Source organism: Morus notabilis, unplaced genomic scaffold, assembly GCF_000414095.1.
Source record: "Morus notabilis unplaced genomic scaffold, ASM41409v2 Scaffold78, whole genome shotgun sequence".
Lineage (NCBI taxonomy): Eukaryota > Viridiplantae > Streptophyta > Magnoliopsida > Rosales > Moraceae > Morus > Morus notabilis.
In genome coordinates, this window is record NW_010367622.1 from 626,483 (window position 1) to 648,559 (window position 22,077).

The 22,077-nt window shown below is 35.0% G+C and overlaps 2 protein-coding genes across 2 annotated transcripts; both read right to left on the minus strand.

The window, feature by feature from the left end:
- Nucleotides 1–1,753: 1,753 nt before the first annotated feature.
- LOC21410504 (4-alpha-glucanotransferase DPE2) lies at nt 1,754–11,877 on the minus strand. Its single transcript, XM_024175348.1, has 23 exons — nt 11,344–11,877; nt 10,657–11,054; nt 9,043–9,160; nt 8,881–8,936; nt 8,639–8,766; nt 8,381–8,507; nt 8,039–8,235; nt 7,831–7,909; nt 7,285–7,323; nt 6,487–6,606; nt 6,247–6,348; nt 5,929–6,012; nt 5,593–5,835; nt 5,380–5,505; nt 5,186–5,260; nt 4,968–5,039; nt 4,149–4,265; nt 3,928–4,025; nt 3,598–3,757; nt 3,413–3,511; nt 2,683–2,880; nt 2,501–2,594; nt 1,754–2,399 (listed from the first exon to the last, which is right to left on the minus strand). The coding sequence occupies exons 2-23, from the start codon at nt 11,008–11,010 to the stop codon at nt 2,182–2,184; spliced, it is 2,904 nt and encodes a 967-aa protein (XP_024031116.1). The 5' UTR covers nt 11,011–11,054; nt 11,344–11,877; the 3' UTR covers nt 1,754–2,181.
- A 3,499-nt stretch (nt 11,878–15,376) lies between these two features.
- LOC21410505 lies at nt 15,377–20,853 on the minus strand. Its single transcript, XM_024175382.1, has 5 exons — nt 20,415–20,853; nt 17,854–17,963; nt 17,404–17,775; nt 16,448–17,207; nt 15,377–15,772 (listed from the first exon to the last, which is right to left on the minus strand). The coding sequence occupies exons 1-5, from the start codon at nt 20,659–20,661 to the stop codon at nt 15,702–15,704; spliced, it is 1,560 nt and encodes a 519-aa protein (XP_024031150.1). The 5' UTR covers nt 20,662–20,853; the 3' UTR covers nt 15,377–15,701.
- Between the last annotated feature and the right edge of the window lie 1,224 nt (nt 20,854–22,077).

Genomic DNA, 22,077 nt, shown 5'->3' on the forward strand with positions numbered 1-22,077 from the left:
GGCCCGTCACGTGCCAAACGGGAGGCACGTGACGGGCCAAATGGGAGGCCCGTCACGTGCCGCACGTTGGGCCCACGAAGGGCCCCCTGGACCAAATGAAATGGGCCGTTTCGCGGGCTTGGGCCAGGCCGAACAAGGGCCGAATCAGGGCTTGGGCCGGGTCAAACAAGGGCCGTACCACGGGCCTCCACGTGCTTGGGCCGCAGGCTGAGAAGCTGAGGCCCAGCCCTAGCCCATTACACGTGCCGTGCCGGCACGGCCCGTAACAATAGCGAACCGGGCCGTGCCGAATCGAACACTATTACGAGCTGGGCCGGGCCGTCCATAAACGGCCCGGCCCATTTGACACCTCTACTACACAGACATGGGCCTATTATGATAACATAATATATCACAAGTTTTTTGGTTCACAATCGAAAAACATAAAAAATAATAATTATTATTATTAGAGTTATTATTAATAATAACAATAATAACAATAACAATAAATAACAATAACAATAAATAACGATAACGATAACGATAACGATAATAACGATAATGATAATAACGATAACGATAATAACGATAACGATAACGATAACGATAATAACGATAACGATAACGATAATAACGATAACGATAATAATAATAATAATAATAATAATAATAATAATAATAATAATATAACGATAATAACGATAATGATAATAACGATAACGATAATAACGATAACGATAACGATAACGATAATAACGATAACGATAACGATAATAACGATAACGATAATAATAATAATAATAATAATAATAATAATAATAATAATAATAATAACAACAGTAGGAATGGAACCAGAATTTTCAATTAATTGTACATAGAACGCTGATATTTGGGACCCATATATGTATCTAAATCAAGTTAATGTGGATTGAAATGGAACCAAAATTCATCCAGACACAAAAAATATTCCTATATATATATATATATATATATACATATTTTATTTTAACACACACATATGTATATGAATGATATATGTGTGTTCGCATCCATGTTTGTAGATAATACTACAACAAAAAGAGTTATTAACGACGACATTATTAGCGACGACATATAGACTGAAACCACCAGCAAATTTAATCCGATTAAAACGCTCACATTTCAACCATAGGTGTCGTCCATCTATCTCCTCTATTCCATGGGTATAATATGACATAGCTTACACCTCTGTGGTCCATGGATATGGTCCTTTTATTTTAAATCCCTCTCCTTCCTTCCAGCACTAAAATCCTTATTAGTTATTACAGACAAACCCAAACAAGTCGTAGATGAACTCAATATTACACTACGGGCTGGAGCACGGGATGAAACAATGGTCATTCATCTCAGAGCAGTGGATTTTATGGTCAAATGCATTTCTACATGCTCCACCACGCTCTACTATAAATATTTCCCCAAACATTTGGATATCAAATTTGTTAAAAGACAAAGGGAGTTTTTCTTGTAAAACTGATGACAAAAAATAAATAAATTATCTATAGTTCGTTACCTTTTAACCATCTGATCTAGTAGTAACATAAACTATAATAAACTATATGTTCTGCATACGTTTCTTATCTGATGTGATCTTAATAAAATCTAACAATCAAAAACTAACCCCACCAATTGGCCGGCCTACTGAACAAGGTCCTTGACACAAATTGTGATTCCATTCAAACGTTTATCAACCTTCTCCCCCCCATCAAAAAATAAAAATAAAAATTTATGCTTCTAAATACTACACTTGAAACTGTAATGGTATAATTGTAAAGTTTCCCAGATTTAATACCAGTAAAAATACATTTGCTCGCAACAGAAGCTCTCATCCGCGATCTAATAATATATCCAACAAAACAAATTGTTAAACTATGCAACACAAAAGTAGCAGCGATCCTAACAAAGAGACGAAGTTGCACTTGTACTTATGGCAAGAAATCCATAAGATTTCTTCATTATCGGAAAGCATTGATGCTAAAATAACATGACTTGCATGGCAGCCATTATTCATTTCATGAGATTTTATCTTCCTTTTTCCCAATTTTTATTACACCTTTTATTTGTTGCGTGCTTGTCGAAAGAAATATTGATTTCAGTAAACTCTTTGGTTGAATTCAGACTACCAAGGTCTAGTAGTGGAAGGAAACATAATTCACCAAGAAATTCTCAGAGAACGGCGACAGGCTCTTTCTGTGTTCCTAGAGAGATCTTTTCCTTGCCATTCACAATTTGTTGCTTCTCGGTGGCAGGAACTGCTGCTTCCCGCTTCGCTTGAGCTACGGATTGCCCCACGGGATATGCCCGTCCACTATCTTGTACAAGATCTTTAATGGTGGTTACCAGCTCGTTATCCTTGATCAAAGACTCCAATGTCACATGCACACCTGAGCGTGACAACACGAGTGGTGAACTCAAACAAACCAAAATGAAATAGAACCAAACTTAATTTGTTAAATGATCTTGAAAAACAAGAATCTATACGTACGATATCTCCAATAATGCTTTGGATTCGTGGGGTCGTTGATTGTTTCCTCTGTTGCAGGACGTCTTGTGTACTTTTCCTTCAAAGCGAACAAGTCCTGAACAAAAGGAAAGCCGGAAAAAAATGAGAACAAAAGTTTCGGCATTTAACAAATTGAGTTCTCAGTTTTAGAACCGCCTAGGCACCTGAAGTGGAAAAATTGCCCACATTGAAGGAGCTTCAACATGTTGCTTAATGACAAAATACGCCACATCAGGAACACAGGTACTAGGCGGCAGCAAGTCAGAGCCGACAACAGTTTTGAAGTACCGTCTTCGTCTTTCTTCGTCTTCCTCCCACCAAGCACGCAGGGTTGAGCAGTCATGGCAAGATGGAGCACACACCTGATAGATTGGCACACAAATAAATCACTTTCAGATTACAATATTACAATTAAGATGAGGAAAATTAACCAAAGGGTCAATCTGGTGCATAAAAAATATTACAAGGATATTAAAAGTGTTTTATGTTTGGCAATTGAAAAGTGATATATTTTATGCAGCATCTAGGACTTAATAGAAAAGTTTTCTTTGTAAAATAACTTTCCAAAAAAATTTTATTTTCAAAATGACCAGGAACGACCACATTTTACAAAGAACGACCGCGTGATCGTTCTTTATGAAAATGAAAGGGGTCATTTTGCCAATTTTAATTTGTTACATAGTCACTCTATTTATATGTATATATCTCTGTGTGTGTGTGCATATGTATCTGTATTTGTTTTTAATATGAAGCAACCAGAATTCCTTAAAAGAGAAAAGAAAACAAACAAAGAGGAATGAGAACCAGAGGTCTTCCTCAAACCTGTAAGGACAATAATTGTACCAGGATATTCAAGTGTAAAAACAGTAGAGAAACGTGATGCAAGATCTTTACCGTCATATAGCTGTATTGTGAAGGAATACCAAACTCCAAACCAGGTTCACTAGGCATGCGTTGAATGCGCAAGCCTACTAAGCCCAGTTCTTGCATAACCTGCATGAAAATTAATCAAATTAGAGAAGCTCCCATTTGAGGAAATGTCTAAAGATCAAAGAAATTAAGGATTTGAATGAGCGTACAGGATGAACACAAGAAGGAATAAGGCCGAGATCTTCCCCACAGGCAAGCATATCAGATGAGTTTAGCAGAACAGGAAGAGTCTTCAGAGCATTCTGCCGCCAAAGATTCTCTTGCCGGTGGAAATAGTAGTCATAGTACAATCTTTTCAGAACATTTTTGCTGTCGATGACAAATAAGAGTTACAATGTCGGCACTAAACTAGGGATGATGTCGGCACTAAACTAGGGATGTTAAAGATAAAAGAATCGTTCCCATAAATAGCACTTAATTTATTCAGGCATGCATTCAGCAAAAGGAATATATTATATATATATATATATATAGAGTACCTGTGATCATCCAAATCTTGGAAACTGGAAGTATCTTCCAGATTAAAGCGAGGGTAGAATTTCTTTGGATCTTCTGGATCTCTAATAAGAACTATATTCTGAAAGAGCAATAGAATAAGTAAAAATCCGGAACAAGGACGGAAAATGTATTCAAGAAAAGTTTAGGACGTGCAAAAAAATAAATATAAAAAGTTAAAAGTACGTTTATAGTAAAAATTTACCCGTAGAAGATCAAAAAGATCGCGCCGTATCTTGTCTTCATTATCTAACAAAGAATTTTCAGAAAGCGATTTCAGCTTGGATGCAATTTTTTTTTCTGTGTTGCAGTCCTCCTTGAACTATTAAAAAAAAGTAAAGAAAATATTTTTTTAAAACCATCAAATGCAGTTGCATCGTTTATTGTGGCCTAAAAATGCCAAAATAAGCAGAAACACAAGCCTAAAGCGGGGGCAGTCAGATTTCAAATAAGTTAAGGATCCAGAACACCTTGCATGGACATAAAATAGAATCCATAAGCACCAACCAAATAAATAGGCATTCAACAAAAATATCAAAAACATACTCCTGTAATTCATAAGGTTATTCTACGGCTCCACTCACCAAAATATTGCTCTAACAAAAGTGATATTGCATATCATTCCATTCCCTAAAAAATCTATTCTTTAAGCTATAATGGGCTTACGGAAAAATTAATTACTTCAGACATCTCATGGTGTCATTTGAATCTCATTCCATATTAAACTAATGTACAAAACCCTATATTGAGAGGGGGGGAAAAAAAGGGGACACCTACAAAACCCTACAGAATTCTATGACATGTCCAGAGCATTAAATGACAGAGCAATGGTAATACGGTGCGACATGGTCTGACATGAGAGTTAAGAAAATATTGGAAGTCAATCCAAAAATTTGTAAAGGTGTACATCAACGTCAACAGCAGAACAACATAATGTTTAAATACCTTCAATAAATTCAGCGAGCAAACAAGGAAATTGAAAAGAGAAAAAAATAACAAATTAAAACATAAAAATGATTATCACCTCATATTGGTTCTTCTGATATTCATTCAGAAAATTTGAAGCAATAAAAGACCAAGAGATTCCAAACTTATCCTGAAAATTATTCAAACAAAAAACAAAATGAATAAAAATAAAGACAGAGCATCGGGGACTAAATGCTGAAGGGATAGTTTACAGTAACAAGAAACATGCAATTACTGATGATAACTAGATTATGCAAAAGTAAGAAAATCAGTAACCTGTAAGAATTGCTGCAGAACATATGGCCGGCTTAGGCGATCAAAGTCCCAAATTCCCTCTCGTTCTAATTCTTCCTGAAAAGGAGGCATACTTTATATGTATTGACTAAGGGAGCATGAGGAAGTTTCTTCTTGAAGCCCTTATTGATCATCTAGCAAATACAAAATTTTCCATTTTCCCAGCTAGTTAGTACCTGACTTAAAGGGATGGAAGGTCTGAATTTTCCTACTAGTCCAGTCATTGCATGCTCTGGAAGCTCCCAAATCCGAAAGAAGCCCAATATATGATCAATTCTATATGCTGTAAAGTATTTGGCCATCTGCAAAGAAAAACAATATTTATCTTGTTAGAAAATTTAATAGAAAGGACGCAAAGCAAAGATACAACAAAGATTGAATTTATAAACCTGCGATAAACGAGCTCGCCACCAAGCATAGTTATCTTTTGACATTTCCTCCCAATTGTAAGTAGGAAATCCCCAATTCTGCCCATTTTTGTCAAAGTAATCTGGAGGAGCTCCTGTGGACGTGTTCATGCGGAACAAATTAGGATAAACCCAGGTATCTACACTGTTTCTGTCGACACCAATAGGTAGGTCGCCTTTCAATATGACTCCTTGCTCTCTCGCATAATTTGCAGCTTCCGACAACTGGCAGTTCACAACATTAGCACACAATTCAACAATAATATTTCTTTGTTCCACGCCACAAGTGATACACAAAAGAGAAAGAGTACTGCTTACTTGTATGTGCAAATGGTATTGGATGTAGTAATGGAAGCAGATAACTTCAGAGTGCAAGCTATCTTTGGAGATAAGTTTCTCTAGCTGTAAGAAAGATAAAAATCTCTGTTGGATTTCAACGCACTTGAATATGTGTGTGTGTGTGTGTGTAATAAATATATTTCAAACATAAACTCAATTTCTAATCAATTGTACAAAAATGATTGGATAATGCCAGTCATATCTAGATATAAATAAATAGATGAATATAGAAACATAAATGTACAATCATATTGTTTTTTATAAAATAAGCTAAGGAGAAATCAACTAGATGGCCACCTTTTCTTTTGAATAATGAGAAAAGCGGCCCCATTGGCTGTGATCTGACGTTTCAAAGAAATCGCGCAAAAAACAGAATGCTGCATATGGTTTTAGCCAATCCTATATGCGATCAAAACAAGAGTGCGATTAGTTATTGCAGAAAACTTCCGTTAAAGTAAAACTTGGAAAAAAGTGAGAGATTTTTGGATCTTTTGCTGTATTAAAACTAAATAGTTCAAGCAGGTAAAAATTTGAGACCTCATTCTCAGAAAAATATTCTTGAAAGGAACTGGAGTTAAGGATCAAATCTTTCTCTAGTGCAAATATTTTCTTGGCAATTGAAAGTTTAGTAGTCATGGTAGCTTCATAATCGACATCCTGCAGAGGTTCATTTCAAAAAACATTAATTAACTTCAACAAAGCCTTTCAAGGATGCATACTACATAACCTCATCATCATCATGACTTTGTCACTCAAGACACAAAATGTCACAAAAATCACAAGAAACAAATCTAGAAAGGCCAAGAACCCAAATTTTGGTTACTCAACATAGAACTATGACAATCATGAAGATTATTTCTTTATGTTCCTGAAACTTTCCTTTAAAGCTGTGAATAGGTCTTTAATCATATTTAGCTGTTTTATCTTATTGAGTATAGAAAAAGAATGGTTGCAATAGCCATAAAACATAAAAAGATAAACTAACGTCACGATATTATTTGCTTGTAAATGCAATGATGGAAACATTCTTTGATCATGATATCGGAAGCATCACAATCAGAGCAGGAATATAAATTTTATCCCCTACTTACTGTGCCCCGGGTAACCCTAATGAGCAAAAAGAGATTGTGCTCTGAAAGAAAGTGACGTTTTTTCGTTTATAACTCGAAACTACATCAGTGCAATTCTGCAGAAGTGAATAAATATTTATTTAGACGCGAAATGATGTGCCAAAATAACAAGAGAGACTGGGCTTCAAAGAAAAATAAAAATAGCATAACCCGTTGATGTCTTTATGAGATATCAATAAAATATATGAATCACTAAATGCACTACCTTTCCATCTAGTTGTTCTTTTGCCTTCTCAATCTCTTCCTGTAAGAAAAGAGCAATAATGTAAAGTAAAATCAGTTGAGAAATGAAAAGTAATAACAATAACAATAATAATAAATAAAGGGATTTTGTCTCTTTCTGACAAATTTCAAATCAGTGCCTAAAATTTGTCACCATAAGATGCCACACTATAAAGAAACGTTGTAGTGAGATAAAGGCTTTACTTATTATCTTAAGCAGAGTGTTAATGTAATAAAATTCTTTCATCACTAATAAAAACTTTTCTATTAAAATGTATGCCTAGAGAAAAATAAGTACTAATGTAGAGTGCATAATAAAATATATATTTCAGCTCCAAAGAGACAATATTGTTTTCATAGGGTTATATGGACCACCTAATTGCAATTTTTCCAGAAACAAATTATATGTAAGGTTATAAAGGGCGACATCACATAATCAGCACAATTTATGGCACAGCCAACAGCTAATTTTAGTTTCTGCTTCTTCGGAAAAAGGAAAGTTTAAAATAAAACTAAATCCAGTTCACACCTTGATATCCTGAGGTATCTTCTCTGAAAGGGCCTGTACTCTCAAGTACAAAGGATGCAATGCACACACAGAAAGTGAACTGCAAAACCAAGAAATACGAGATCAAGATACAATCAATATGTTAACCATAATGCAACTAGAATAATGAAGAATAAAAGCAGTCAGAAAAGTATCGTTAGTGTCTGATCATGACATGTCGACTCCGTACCTGTAGGGATATGAATCCCACCACATCTTATGAACTGACGTATCATTGATCGGTAAGAGTTGCACTAGATGGAACCCTGACTGAACAGCCCAGTCAACAAGTAACTTTAGGTCAAGAAACTCTCCAACTCCAAGATCACTTTCTGACCTAACAGAGAACATGGGGATAGAAACACCAGCACCCCGCCAAGGCGTTTCCTACAAAGCAAGTCAAAGATGATTACCATCACTGGAGTTCCAACGAGTCTCAGCACTTTAGGACAAATTCCAAGCTCTTATGAAACTCAACATTCATTAAATTGTTTATAATTCTCATAATCTCGTTGGACTATCAATGGCTTACTCGCAACATGCCATCAGAGAGAACAATGTATCTTGGTTGAGTGTTTGAGGATCCAAGAGAGAGGTCTCGAGTAGGACCAGTTTCCAAAGAAAAGCTTTCTGCATTTCTGTATTTACTGTATTTATATGTGAAATAGCTGTCAAGGAAGAGAAAGAGAAACACAAACAATGAAAACATTACAATAACCAGAATCAGACTACTAAATGCAATATAAATCACACCATCAAATCATTAACAGCTAAAACTCCACAAGGATATTTAATTGGAAAGTCAGTCTTTGGCAACACGCAGTCCGCATGCCAGATGGAATCACCAGCATAGCTTAGTTTAAGACCATCTTGAGCCTTCCATTTCCCCAGTTTGGTGGAGCTACCAAAAACATAAATCTGCTCACATTCAACATTATTAGTACCAAGCAGCAAGGTAATAAATTGATAATTATACATCTACCAGCTATAAATCTGAGGATATCACCGCAGAAAAATAGAAAGAAATCTCACTGATGTGTCCTCTTCTATGTTTGGACAGCAGATCTTGAAATGGACAAGTACTGAATCTGATTATTGACAGAAGTCAAGTAAAAGCATTACTTTGGGAATAGACAATTACCAGATTGTATACTATGTCAAATGTAACTAGAAAGTTAATTTAATCAAAATTACGTTCATGGCCCAACTTATTTTCAGTTACTGCAAGAGGCCTCTCTATCTTCAAATTGCAACTTCTGCGGAATATGACATCTTTGAAGGCACTTCTGAAAGGAAGCGTATCATCACCGGTCTGGATTTGATAACAGAAAATTTAGATGAAGTTGTCAAAAAGATTAACCTAGCTTGCATGAGCAACTTCTAAACAAACATAATTCGACTCCAAAAAAGCATAAAACTTTCAGAAGAATATTAACATTAAGAAGACAACTATACCAAGAGCAACTCCTATGAGAAGTCTACCAGACTGTTGTTCACAAAAGGTTGATCCTAACCAACCACACTACACAGCAACTAAAGAACAAAGCATAAAAATAATTAAATTAGCTATAAGTGGATAAGTTGCCGTAAAATAAGAAAACAGAGCCAAAGAAAGAAAAGAACTGTTCTTCTTTCCTTCCTTCCAGGATCTACAGTTTTTATACAAAATATTCTAAGAAAGCTAGTGTTCTTTGACAAATATCCTTTCGTGATAATATTTTTCTCCTCCAGTGTCATGGAGAAAAGAGTCAGATCTTTTATAAAATGCTTAAAGACTTGCGGGTTCGATCCCATGTTGTATCAAAATTAAATAAAATAAAATGCTTAAAGACAACAACTTTTTAAATAACTCAAGTTTGGTTGCAAAGCAACATTTAATAACTCAAGTTTGATAATCAATATTAAACTAACAGTTTAGGGTTGTTCCTTTAAATCTGATTATGTTATCTTGTTATTTCCATTGAGACTACTGCAGTCTCCTTGTAATTCCATGAGGACATCTTATCAACTTTGCTTTTGTACTTCATGTTGTTTCCCTTCATAAAATGGTCGTCTTTCTTAAAAATTATGGATTATAGTAAAAATACATAGATAAAAAAATAAAAAGAACCGCTTATCCTTCTTCTCCATGAGTAATATCTTAAGCAATTCACTTTCCCTTGTCCTAATCTCCTATTGACTTTGGTGCAACAAATTGAATGCGTCCTCACACTAATTAAAGATGATGAACAGTATATTAAATGCATATATTCAATTTTTTTTATACACTGAAAAGAAGAAAGCATCATGAGACATATTCTGACAATTTGGAGCAGGCAATGTTATTGAAAGACATTACTTATCTCCATCTTTTTATCAATCACATTCAGATGTAGCAGATAAATTAGAATTTAAAAAAAAGTAAATAAAGAAAAGACACCAGATTCAGAAACTATCAACAACAAACAAAAGAGAAAATAAAATACTAACTTAAAACATGAAAACGGGTGAATAACAAAATCAAAGGGAATAAAGAAACAAGAATAAGAATTTGGAACTCTAAAAGTGGATTTCTGTGAGATTCTGAAGTTCACTTTTCTTTTTAGAGCATTCATTGGCAATCACATACACCACATACCTAACAAGAAGAGAATCATTACAAGATTCCAAAAAAATCATAAAATAACTAGAAGATGGCCATATTGCCCACAGTGCAAATACAAAACGTTTGCCAGTAAAGTTGACCACATTATCAAAAGGCCAAAAAAGACGAGGAATCTTAAATCAAAGACAATCCAAAGTTAGAGAGAAAGAGAGAGAACATAATACCTGCCAAAGATCATGTAACTCTACCAACACTCCATCTTGAATTCCCTCAGGCAATGACAATTTGCGCTTCTTCCCCATCTCCCATCTCAGCACATTTTTCTCACCGTCCACCACATAATAACTGTACTCTGATTCGAACCCGGTCGGAACCGAAATAGTCCCACTCCATATGAGCTCATTACCTTGATGAACAGGGCTCAGTAACAGACCTTTCTTCACATTCCAAGCACCAAGAACTGGTTCAGAGCCACAAACCAGGAGGTTCTGACCCCATTGCGTGTAATACGGCAATCTGAACCTCACAATCACAGACTTGATAGGTTTTGCCCCAGAAAACAACCCCAAGTTGGTCATTTTACTTGAATATGGATCAGACCCAGATCAAATGTTCTCAATATCTACCAAAATATAAGAGTAAATTTGTGAATATACCATGCAAAAATGTTCAGGACTAGTTTCAGTTATGCACATATGTATATATACAATTAGAAAAGGAAAAAAAAATAAAAATAAAACAAGGAAGAAGCAATTAATAAGTCCAGGTAAATAGAAAGAGCCTTCCATAACATGAAATAAGAATGCAAATAATACAACAACAACAAAAAAGGTTGATTTTTGTTACATTTTCCCGAGTTTTCTCAGCAAACAAACAATCATTAGCTAGTGAAAGCCTCACAAGATTCTTACAGAAAAAAAAAATCCTCTTTTTGCACAGGACCTAGATGCGACCTTCAAATTCAACAAGAAACGAACAAAACCCAGTATAGACTGAAATTCAACTTTGCTCCACCAATAAGAAAGGCGCTTTTATGGAGAAGAAACAATAATAACAGAGGACAAGATATGAAAAAAATCTGAAAAAATGGGCGTCTCTTTGTTGGGTTGGAAGCGCCAAAAAGCGCATGGCAAATGCGAGACGCTTTCTAGGAAGATTTTTTCCTTCCTTTTTTTTTTTTTTTTGGTTTGTTTGATGTGGTGGGGAATGAAAAATGAGAGGAAAAAGAGAGATTTTTGGGTGTGTGTTTGTGGGATTGGTGTGGCCGTGTTGGAGTTGACTCCTGATATTTCTCGAGGGAAGACTGTCCTTTCGTGAGCAGAAATGGAACGTGAAATTGTTTTTTTTTTTGTGGTGCCACTGTCACGGGGAGAATGACACCTCCGTGACACCCTCCGTGACTCTTAGAGAGAGAGAGAGAGAGAGAGAGAGAGAGAGAGAGAGCTCAGTCACTTATCATATGAGATGATGAAAAAGAACCTCCGAGTTTGTGTATTTAAATTAATGCGTATTTTGATTTGACTTTTTTTTAAGATTTATCTCATTGTACCCCTAAGCTTTAAGGTTATTCTTACTTTATCCCTCAATTGTTAAAAGTTTCTACTTTTATCTCCTCAATTCTACGTTAGTCTCACGCATTAATTGAAAATTTGTGGTGTAAATTGTGAGTTTTTAGAGTTTAAGGGACAAAATGAGAATAATTTTAAAATTTAATGACACAATTAAGACTTAGTTTTTTCAAATTAATCCACAAACTTATTTATGAATGCTTTTTTCCTTTTCCTAGAAATTATCAGATAAAACCTGATTGTTTTATGTTTTGTATTTCATTCATTCTTTTTCTCTTTCTATTTTCTTTTTTTTTAAGAGAGATCTTGACAAATTCTTTTTAAAAATGTATGGATCTGAATTTTTACTACTTACTCTTGATTAGTGTTACTATATAGTTATTTGACTAAATATGGAATTATTCAAGAGTAAGGGCACTTTTTAAGTAGATAGTTTACTGTGTGAATTTTCAAAATCAAGCCGCGAGCTTCGAACAACTCGGGTCGCGACCTAACGGACCGACAGCTCGTCCGGCAAGTTACCCGAATTGCATGGGCAACTTGACGCCCAAGTTACCAGATAATGATTAGATTATGCACGAGATTGTGTCCCTAAATCTCAAAGAATCTCATTTAAACTTAGGCTCATTTAGTTCGCTGATTCGAATTTTTAATTCAAAGTGAGATGTGATTTTATATGAGAGCTTTTTACTGTAGCTAAAAAGTTAGATGTAACTGTTTCTGAGAGCTTTTTACTGTAGCAAAACTTGAATTCTAAACTCGAATCGGTGAAATGAATGGAGCCTTAGATATCTCCTCTAGAAAAGGGATTATCTCAATCCTAATTCAAATATTCAAACTTCAGGCTTAGTTATAGGATATCTCCTATCAAAATTTAAAGAGAATATCTTATACTAGAGAAATTCAGCCACCAAGCCTATAAAAGGGGATTAATTCATGACCATATGATCCCTGATTCACACATATTCACGCCCAGAGCACCACGCCTACAAACCCTAGCCTCCTACAGTGTTCTTCATGCATTCCAAGGCATACAGAGCGCTTTCTTCGAACATTAGGCTTAGTTTTACCCAGATTATTATTATTTTCTATCATTCCCCTCTTCTCTCTTCCCGCTTCTCTCTCAATTATATTGTACTTTTTCATCGATATTAGTGGAATCATCATCGAATACCCTACAATAGACGTACCTGGATTCCTCAGGAAACCATTATAAATCTCTTGTGTCTTTGTCTCTTATTTACTTTTTCCCGCTTTTATTATCTACTACGCAATACCAACTCTCTAATTAGTCGGAATTCGGTCATTGGTCTTATATAAATTGAAATGTAGAAATCACCCTAGTATTAAACATTGAACCCATGGGAGAAGAAAAAGGGAAGGTATGTACCAACCCATTGGTAGCATTAGCACTAATATAGGTATTCTATCCGGCATACCATCCATGCCCCAATCTGCTAAAAGAGTAATTCACACGTTCTGAAATTTATTTCAATTTCTTTTATAATATAGTGTTAATAAATTGTTGTTTTCCAATTGACGGGATGTAGTTTTTTTATATATAGATCTCATAATGTATTGCGATTAAAGTCTAAGATGCGTATGATACTTTACAAAATCCAATATGACTGTTGAATAAAGAAATACAAAACACTTGGACCCTTTGTGACCATTTAGAAAAATGATTATATTCCCACTTGACTAAACATAACCATCTATTTTTATTTATGGAGGTATTCCGTAAGGAAATTTTATTATAAAGTTATATAAAATATTTCTCTACTCTTCTTTTTCAACCGAAAATTACCTCTAGTTATATCTTATAAAAATAAAACTTAGGTTCTCTTTAGCTAAGTGCTAAAAACATTTATATATTGTATAATATATAATGTAACATGCCACATGCATGCATTTAAATTTTATGTATTATTATTTCATCATTATAATTTTGTTAAAACAGCACATTGCTTTCTCCTCACTCTCTATCTCTCTTTCCCCCTTCTGATAACATGAGAAGTTGTCAATTATTTGTGCTCTCTATTTGAGGTTTCAAACCAAGAACCATGGTTCTATGGTGAATGTGCTTGGTACAAATGGATCCTTTATAGGAAAAATCACCACATGAAAATGTTTTGCAAAACATAAAAAGCCAAGCAATAAAGAAACGGCTAGAAAGACTCCTAATTTCTATCATCACACATTATTGGTGGGCATTTTAGGTTGATAACTTTATAAAAACCGTCTGATTTTCTCAATTTAAATGGTTTATTTGATAGAGAGTACTCTCGTATGTAGAATATAAAACCGAGACTAGTGGCATCACATGCGAGACAGTGCACAAAAGCTATCACATGGCAAAATATAAGAATATACTTTAATTTTCAATTTAAAATGTGTAAACAGCATTATACTCTCATAATTCTACTTACAATAATATATTGTTTACTACAATTACGTTACTAACCAACTTATGAACTCTTACAATGCATAATCGTAGTCAATCTTCTTTTCCTGAAAGGAAAATGGCCCAGCTTTATTGAATAATCTCCTCATAATCTAGAGGGTTTATTTGAGAACCAGATTCGAGTTTAGTTATCCTTGAGACAAGTCTTGATTCCTTCAAATAAATTCAACATCCTTTTGCTTGCTTTTTCATTAATAAAATATATAATCTCCGAATAGAATTCGAGTTATGCTATAATAAAAAACTCTCAAAAATAATCACTTTTAATTTTTTTACTACAATAAAAAAACTCACATAAAGTCACATCTCAACTCAAATCAGCGAACTAAACAAGCCCTTAACTATTCCATACAAACTCTGTCTTTGAATTCTTGCAATGACATATTCTTTTAAAACGTAGGTCAGATATTTGCAAAAGAAAGTTTCTTTTTCCCTTGCCCTGGGTAAAGTTTTTTGCTCTGACCGGATTTTTAACTCTCAAACCAGATGTTTTAGTATGATTTCAGGAACACCCTGTTTTCATATAAACAATCGACAATAATATGCAAATGCTTTCAAATGCGCCTAACGTGGGAAGAACTAAAGAAATCATCTTGCTTGTAAATTTGTAATAGAGCCACAATGACAAAATCTTATATGGTCAATGCACACAGGGCGAAAAAAGACATGTTCAAATGGGGTCATACATAAGATCACCCATGGGTTTTACCTTTTATGTAGGAACGTTGGTAATGACAAGTCACATCTTCATGTCATAGGCAGAAGCAACTCTAAGCATGCTTCCAAACAATTACCATTACTGCTAACATTGCTGAAGAGTAGTACCTAGTTTTCAAAAGCTTTGCCAGTGCGATTTTCCGACAAAAATGTCATAAAACTCCTAATGCTACAGCTGATTGACTTGGAACCGGAAACAAAAAAGTATCATAAGATATCTGTTCGTTTCTTCCTCTTACATTTCTTCCGAAGAGAATACACAAAACAGCAGCAATGCATTTAACCAAAGGCCTGCCACCTCTGTGACTTTGACCCAAATATGCATTTGCTGGCTGGGATTTTAATCAATATTTACACACATAGGAACAACATACATCCACTCAGATGTGAAGCTACACCCTTTTGAGTAGTTCACAGTTACAGAAACTCCACTAGATCCGGTTGGAAATGATACAGTTGAGTCTTCCTCGAAAACAGACTAGTGGGTTTAACTAGAAAACAGATTGTTTATCCTCTTTGGTTATAAATGTAATACAAGAGCAAGCAACAGTGAAACTGCGAATTGAACAGTGGGAAGAGAACCTGCAGAAGCTGCAATAACAATCCATCAGTAATGGAGAACAAGAAATTACATCAGACACTAATGCACTTATTTTAGGACTTGGGAGTAAATACTTTGGATTACTAGCATTTAGGGACAAATTTTATTCCAGTTGAAGTTCTTAGAGTTAGATTCTAAGTCGTGCAAGAATTGCTGGTCGATAAATATGCTTGGTTGTACTAGGCATTTCAGATTTTGAGCAAATAAATACGGATTGAATTAAATTATTCCCTCTCCTAATTCTCTCTCTATCTAATTTCTTCAATCCTTCTCTCCATTTTTTTTTCTTCAGCCCTTCTCTCTAGTTCTCCCATCTTTTCTCTTTCTCTGGCCATATTCACTCCCTATTGGTCCTACATCAGTTATGGAACATAAACCTGAATTCCATGTGCAGTTAAACCTCTAGTTACTTCAATGTTCCATTGCTCATAATCATTGGCATGAGCCGTTTATTTTTTTTTTTTTTTCAAGTGTGCAAGAGTCTTAACTGCAATTCCTTTTTTTCTTTCGGTAAATAAATAATAAATAAAAAAAGGAAACCATATGGAATACAAGGAGGACTTCAAAGCACGCACGCGCACACAAAAAAAAGCATAAATATATTCACACAATAATCATTACTTTGAACTACTATACTAACTTGCTAAGATCATCGGTATACTCACATGTAGAAGGGGTTGGTGGTGCAACTGCTGGCCTCGTGTCAAAATGTTCTTTATCTGGTTTGCTCTTTGATGGGGGCTGAACATGAGCAAAAACTACACTTGGCAAAGGGCTGGAAACTGGAACAGGGTTGGAGATGGGTTTTGATGGGGCTACTTGCTTGTGCGGTGAGGCAGCTGGCTGGTGAGGAGATGCATTTGGTTTTGATGGTGCAACAGCAGGAGCCAAGTGAGGACGCTTTCTCTCTTCCCCTTTAGACCTATAGCCCAAATGGCAACCAGGTGGCTTTGCTACATAGCTTTTCTCAGGAGGAGGTGAACTTCTCGCTGGGGTAGGTGCACCATCCTGAGGTGAAGGCACACTATTTTGAGTTGCAGGTGAACCTCCCTTGGTTGCAGGCTCTGGCGAAATTGCAGGAGCAAGCTGGGCACCATGGTGGTGATGATGGTGGTGGTGATGGTGATGGTGGTGGTGGTGGGGCTGAGGAAGAGAAGCAGGTGAAGGTGACTGTGCAGGTGAGCTACCATCACCACCATGAAGATACTGTTGCATAATAGATGAAAGCCGGACTTGCTTGACCTTACCAAATACAGTATTATTCAGACCAAGGTTTTTTGAGTGTCGACTTGTAATGGTTTGAGCAAGCTGCTTCAACCTTTGCGTTGAAGGCGTATTCCCAACAGCCAGTACAACAGAGGACTGAACAATGGTCGGGGCATCTAATGTTGAACCTCTGGAGTTTGATAAGCTAACATACAAGTTCTGCATTTCACAAAATAAATCAGTCAGGATCTGATGAAGTGCGTTCAAGGCAATTAAATCATAACCCTTCTAAGAGTTTATTAAGTCAAAACAATGGCAGTGGGAAACAACCTAAAATGTCAAGTTACACCTCAGCCAGAAAGCATACATGCGTATACGTATTGGACGGACAGACAAAGAGAGAAAGTTGTCTAACCTCATAAGATGCTAGATGTAACCCCAACTTCAGTTGCCTTGTCAGTTCCTTAAAATTTACTTGTATTTCATAGATGGAGAAATTTAAAGTAAAATTGAAAAGGATTTGCACTTTCTGCAGAAGAAAAGCACTCTGAACGGGAATTATCGTGATTCCTCCTGGAAATTTTAGCACCTCAAAAAAATATGCATCGCCAAACAAAGAAGGGGTCAGGTGAAGAAATGTCTGGCGTGTAACCAAAACTTTAAAAGATCCCCTTATCAGACTTTCAGCTGTTTCAGACAACTTTGAATTTTTTTCTTCTGGATCAACTGCAAATACAACTCTTGTTATGTTCGGTTCTCGTAAGGGTTCCAGAGACAAGACAACCACCTGATGCAAATCATGAACTAGATCAGAATACATATAACTTGAAGTTAGTGATAAGACAAGAGATAGAAGTGTAGATACTTTGGAGGGAATGTTTATTTCTGCAAAAATGTCTTCCTCAAGCTGCAAGATATTGTTTTGGAGCAAAGAAACTGGCTTCATAAGGTCGAAACTTGCTACTATATCGTGATCTGCTTAAAAGGGACTGTTAGTTACAGAGTCTCAATTCTTCATCAAAAAAAAAAAACAAAAAACAAACAAAACAAAACAAAAAATAAATAAATAAACAAAACAAAACAAAAACAAAAAAAGAATTTAAAAGAACGATGCAATGGCATCATATGATGAGTGAGAATAAGATGCACATTATCTCTGAGACCTGTTTTGCAATCTTCACATTTAAGAAATAATAGAAGCACACATCAAGAACACAAAAATATCGTGTTTTCAAACTGAGATCTAATGCTTTATAAGATTAAAATGAAAGGTGCATACATAGACATAGACATTTGCAAAGGAAAAACCTTTAACCCACAAAACTTCTAAATAGCCCAAGCTACCCTTAGGGTATCTTTTCAACACCCTCTCATGTCACTTTATCCCCATATGATCCATCACATCTTAATCGTCTCACCCCTGATCACCTAAAACCTTTAGGATCACATATTTAGTCCTTATTCTTTGTTTATAAAAACTCTGGTTTTACAAAATACATAAAGAGAAGCAACCCAATACAAGCTCAAACAGAACTCTAGACAAAAACAAAACAAAACAAAAAATTACTCAAACACAATTGCTATAAACGTTTACCTAACTCAATCAGGATCTTAAGAATAGTAGGGATATAAAACGTCGCAGTCAAGTATTGCAGTCTACAGTACGTGGTATTTCAATGAAACACAGAACAAATCTAGTTTAAAAGACAAAATAAAAACCTTGCAATTATTTCTAAATCTAACTGAATTAACAAGATGCATAACCTTTTTTGATACGCAGGAATCCCCCGAACCCACTTTGGGATTTTTTAATTGTATTGTAATTTTATTGATTAAGGATCAGCATCGTTCACTTTATCCCACTCTTCATCAACCACTAGATCTAATCAACTAATTATCACGAGATTTAAAATCTAGAGCAACTCCTCTCCCCGTCTTTAAAACTCTTGACACTTACTGCATTCAATAAATAAGCTCTCCTGCCATCCTAAATATCACAAAACTCAACCCACTAAACCCCTTCCCCCATCCCCCAAAATTTATAACAGTTCCTCTCTCTCTCTGTTTGTCTATCTACAATCATACCAACACTCAAATCACAACAATATGAATGAGAGCGTCTAAATATCAACAACAATCACAATAGACCTTTGTACTGTGCCAGTCCACCGCATTCTTTGACAACCTAATATCCAATATCTTCAGCCTTTGTTCTCATTGTTTCAGATGAGAGGATTTAATTCATGGTCATCAACGAAACATAATAATGAATTGGATTATTACAAGCACAAATGAAGCCTAATTGCTCATGCGAGAAATTGCAATATTATGGACCTCGAGATACAATTTTCAAATTCAAATTAAAAAAGAAATGAAATATAAGAGTACTTTGGTTCCATTCATCTAGAACATCTAAAGGAGCAATTCAAATTTCAAACTTATCTATGTTTCAGAGTCTAAGTTCGAAAATTGAAATTCAGATTAAGACAGTTTATTTGAGCATAAATGTTAGCTGTATTATTGAGTTGACTGCCTTAGAACTATTTATAAACTTTTTACTGGGTACTCTTTTTTTCTTTTTTTGTTCTTTTTGTTCTTTTCTTAATTTCCATTTTTGGAGATGGTAGCCAGTAGCAAGCAGATGCGCAGATTAATCCAGGTAAACAACATATTTGGCTACCCAACCCTTTATTGAAAGAAAATAGAACTACTTAACTAATAGAGGAAAGAAAGCACCATAGTTCTCAAATACTTGTTTTAAACCATTTAAAATTACCAAGATTTAGGTCTGGGGCATAAAATTTGGGATAATTTAACTTAAAATAGAATTAGTACGATTTACGGCATTAAGAAATAAACGAAAAATCAGAGATCTAGAATTTCCTCGCAATATGTACTTACTACTGTCCTCCAGTCAGTTGCCCAAGAAGGTAAAGGAGAAATCAAAAGAAAAATAAAATTTTTTATGGAAAGAAATTGAAACTAAAGCATAAATTTCCCATTGTTGCGGCAAACCCAAATAGTAAAGTTTGTCATTTCTAATAAATTATGACGACGTAAGCCTGAAATTCAAACTGTCATAATCCCTTCGTGCCCTAGAACTTTTCAGCAACGAACCATAAAATTCCCACCAAAATTAACAAACTACTAAAGCAAGCATTATAAACCTATCAAAAATCAAATTATTTTCTATTTTTCTTCACCTGCATTTGCTCAACCACCAAACCAAGCTTCACAACAACCGGATAACAAAAAACCACAAATCAAAAACACCTCAAGAAAACCTAAAAAACTTTATAAAAATTCCAAAACAAATCTAGATCCAGGCCTTGAGAAACAATGTCGGCGCCAACAAATCCAGAAACCGAAATCACCTGACGGAAAAACAACAAGCAATCAAAGAATTTTGCCGAGAAACAAACACACCTTTGAACGGTGAATCCCGATCCAGATCGCCCCGATCCGCAAACTGAAGGAACGGCGGCAACCAGAAGATGGCTGAGAGGACAACCGCCGCCGAGAGCAACAGAACCAAGACGCATTTCAGTCCGACGAACCTACGAATCCGGCGACACCAGAAACAGCACCGATTATTCACTACATTTCGCTGCTCCGACGAATCGGAGGAAGGAACGGTGGAAGGCAGAATCTGCTCTTCCTCAACCTTCCCCATTGGGACCAGACCAATGCCGGCTATGGCGCCAACTGATCGCCCGTGTCTCGATTCTCCATAGCCATTTCTCTCTCTCTCTCTCTCTCTCTTTCTCTTTCTCTCTCAAGCTGGTTTTTTACTTTGCAGTGAAGAACAAAGAAAGAAAAATCGAAACCCACCAAAGAAGAAGAAGATTAGAGAGAGAAAAGACAAGAGGAGTTTTTTTTTTTTTTTTGGTGTATGTGATGTGGGAAGCGTTTTGAGTTTTTCTCTCTCTCTCTCTTTTTTGTGAATTTTTTATTTTTTTGAAAAACGAATAAAATAATTTTTAGGGTTTGAAGAGAGAAAGAAAGAGAGTTTTTCTTTAATCTGTAAAAGTAAACTTGTGAAGGAAGTGCCAACTACAGCAGTGTGTTTTAGTTAAGAGATAGTGCTGGTTTATCTGCTTTGAAAATAAATAAAATAATTTAAAAAATAATAAAGGAAGTGGGTGGGAAACTTGGAAGGGGACAAGAGGTTTTTCTTTTTTTTTTTTCTTTTTCTTTTTCTTTTTCCTCTCTAATTAAAACAGCGCACTATAGACTGGAGAATTATTTATATTAAAAAAAAAAAAGAGATTTCCGCGTAGGATAATGTATTGAAGAAGATTAATGGCTTCATTTGTGCAAAAGGTGGTAGTGGTGGTTTTGACTGGGATGGCAACGGGCAGATTTGAGGCCAGGTAGTTTTCTCGTCCCAATGTAAAAAGATATTTATTATTTATTTTATAAAATAATATTTTTATTATTTTATGTATATATATTATTAAATATTTTATAAATATTATTAAAAATTATATCTTTATTTATGTGGTCTTAAATATTATATATAAATGTTATATATAAGAGAATAATATTTAAGAATAATAATCAAAATACGTTTGTAATAAATTTAATTAAGATTTCAGAATTTTTAATTAAAATATTACTAATACGTGTCATTCCTATTAAGAGTGGATCGATGTTATCCTCGTTATTAATATAGGGAATATTGAATAAGTGTATTATGCATAATAAGATTATGTAGAATTGGGACACAAATATGATTTAAATTTTTGATAATTTTCATTAAGTATAGAAATTCAAATTGAGTGATCTACCAATTGTCATATATAAAACGATCTTAAATCTAAGTTTTAGCATACTCCTATTTATGAATTTGTATTTTTTGACTTACTCGGTATGAATTTTGAGATTCTAAATCATATTCCTTATATCTTGGAGACATGATGAAGTAGACAACTAGGAATATTAATAACAAGATGGAATCCATTCCTTATTCATTGAAGAAGTAGATAGATAATTTTCTTGAAGGTTGATTCAGTACTTGAACAAGTAACGAGCTGAGCTCATATTGATGATTTTGTTTTATTGTACTCAAGAATAAAGATATAATTAG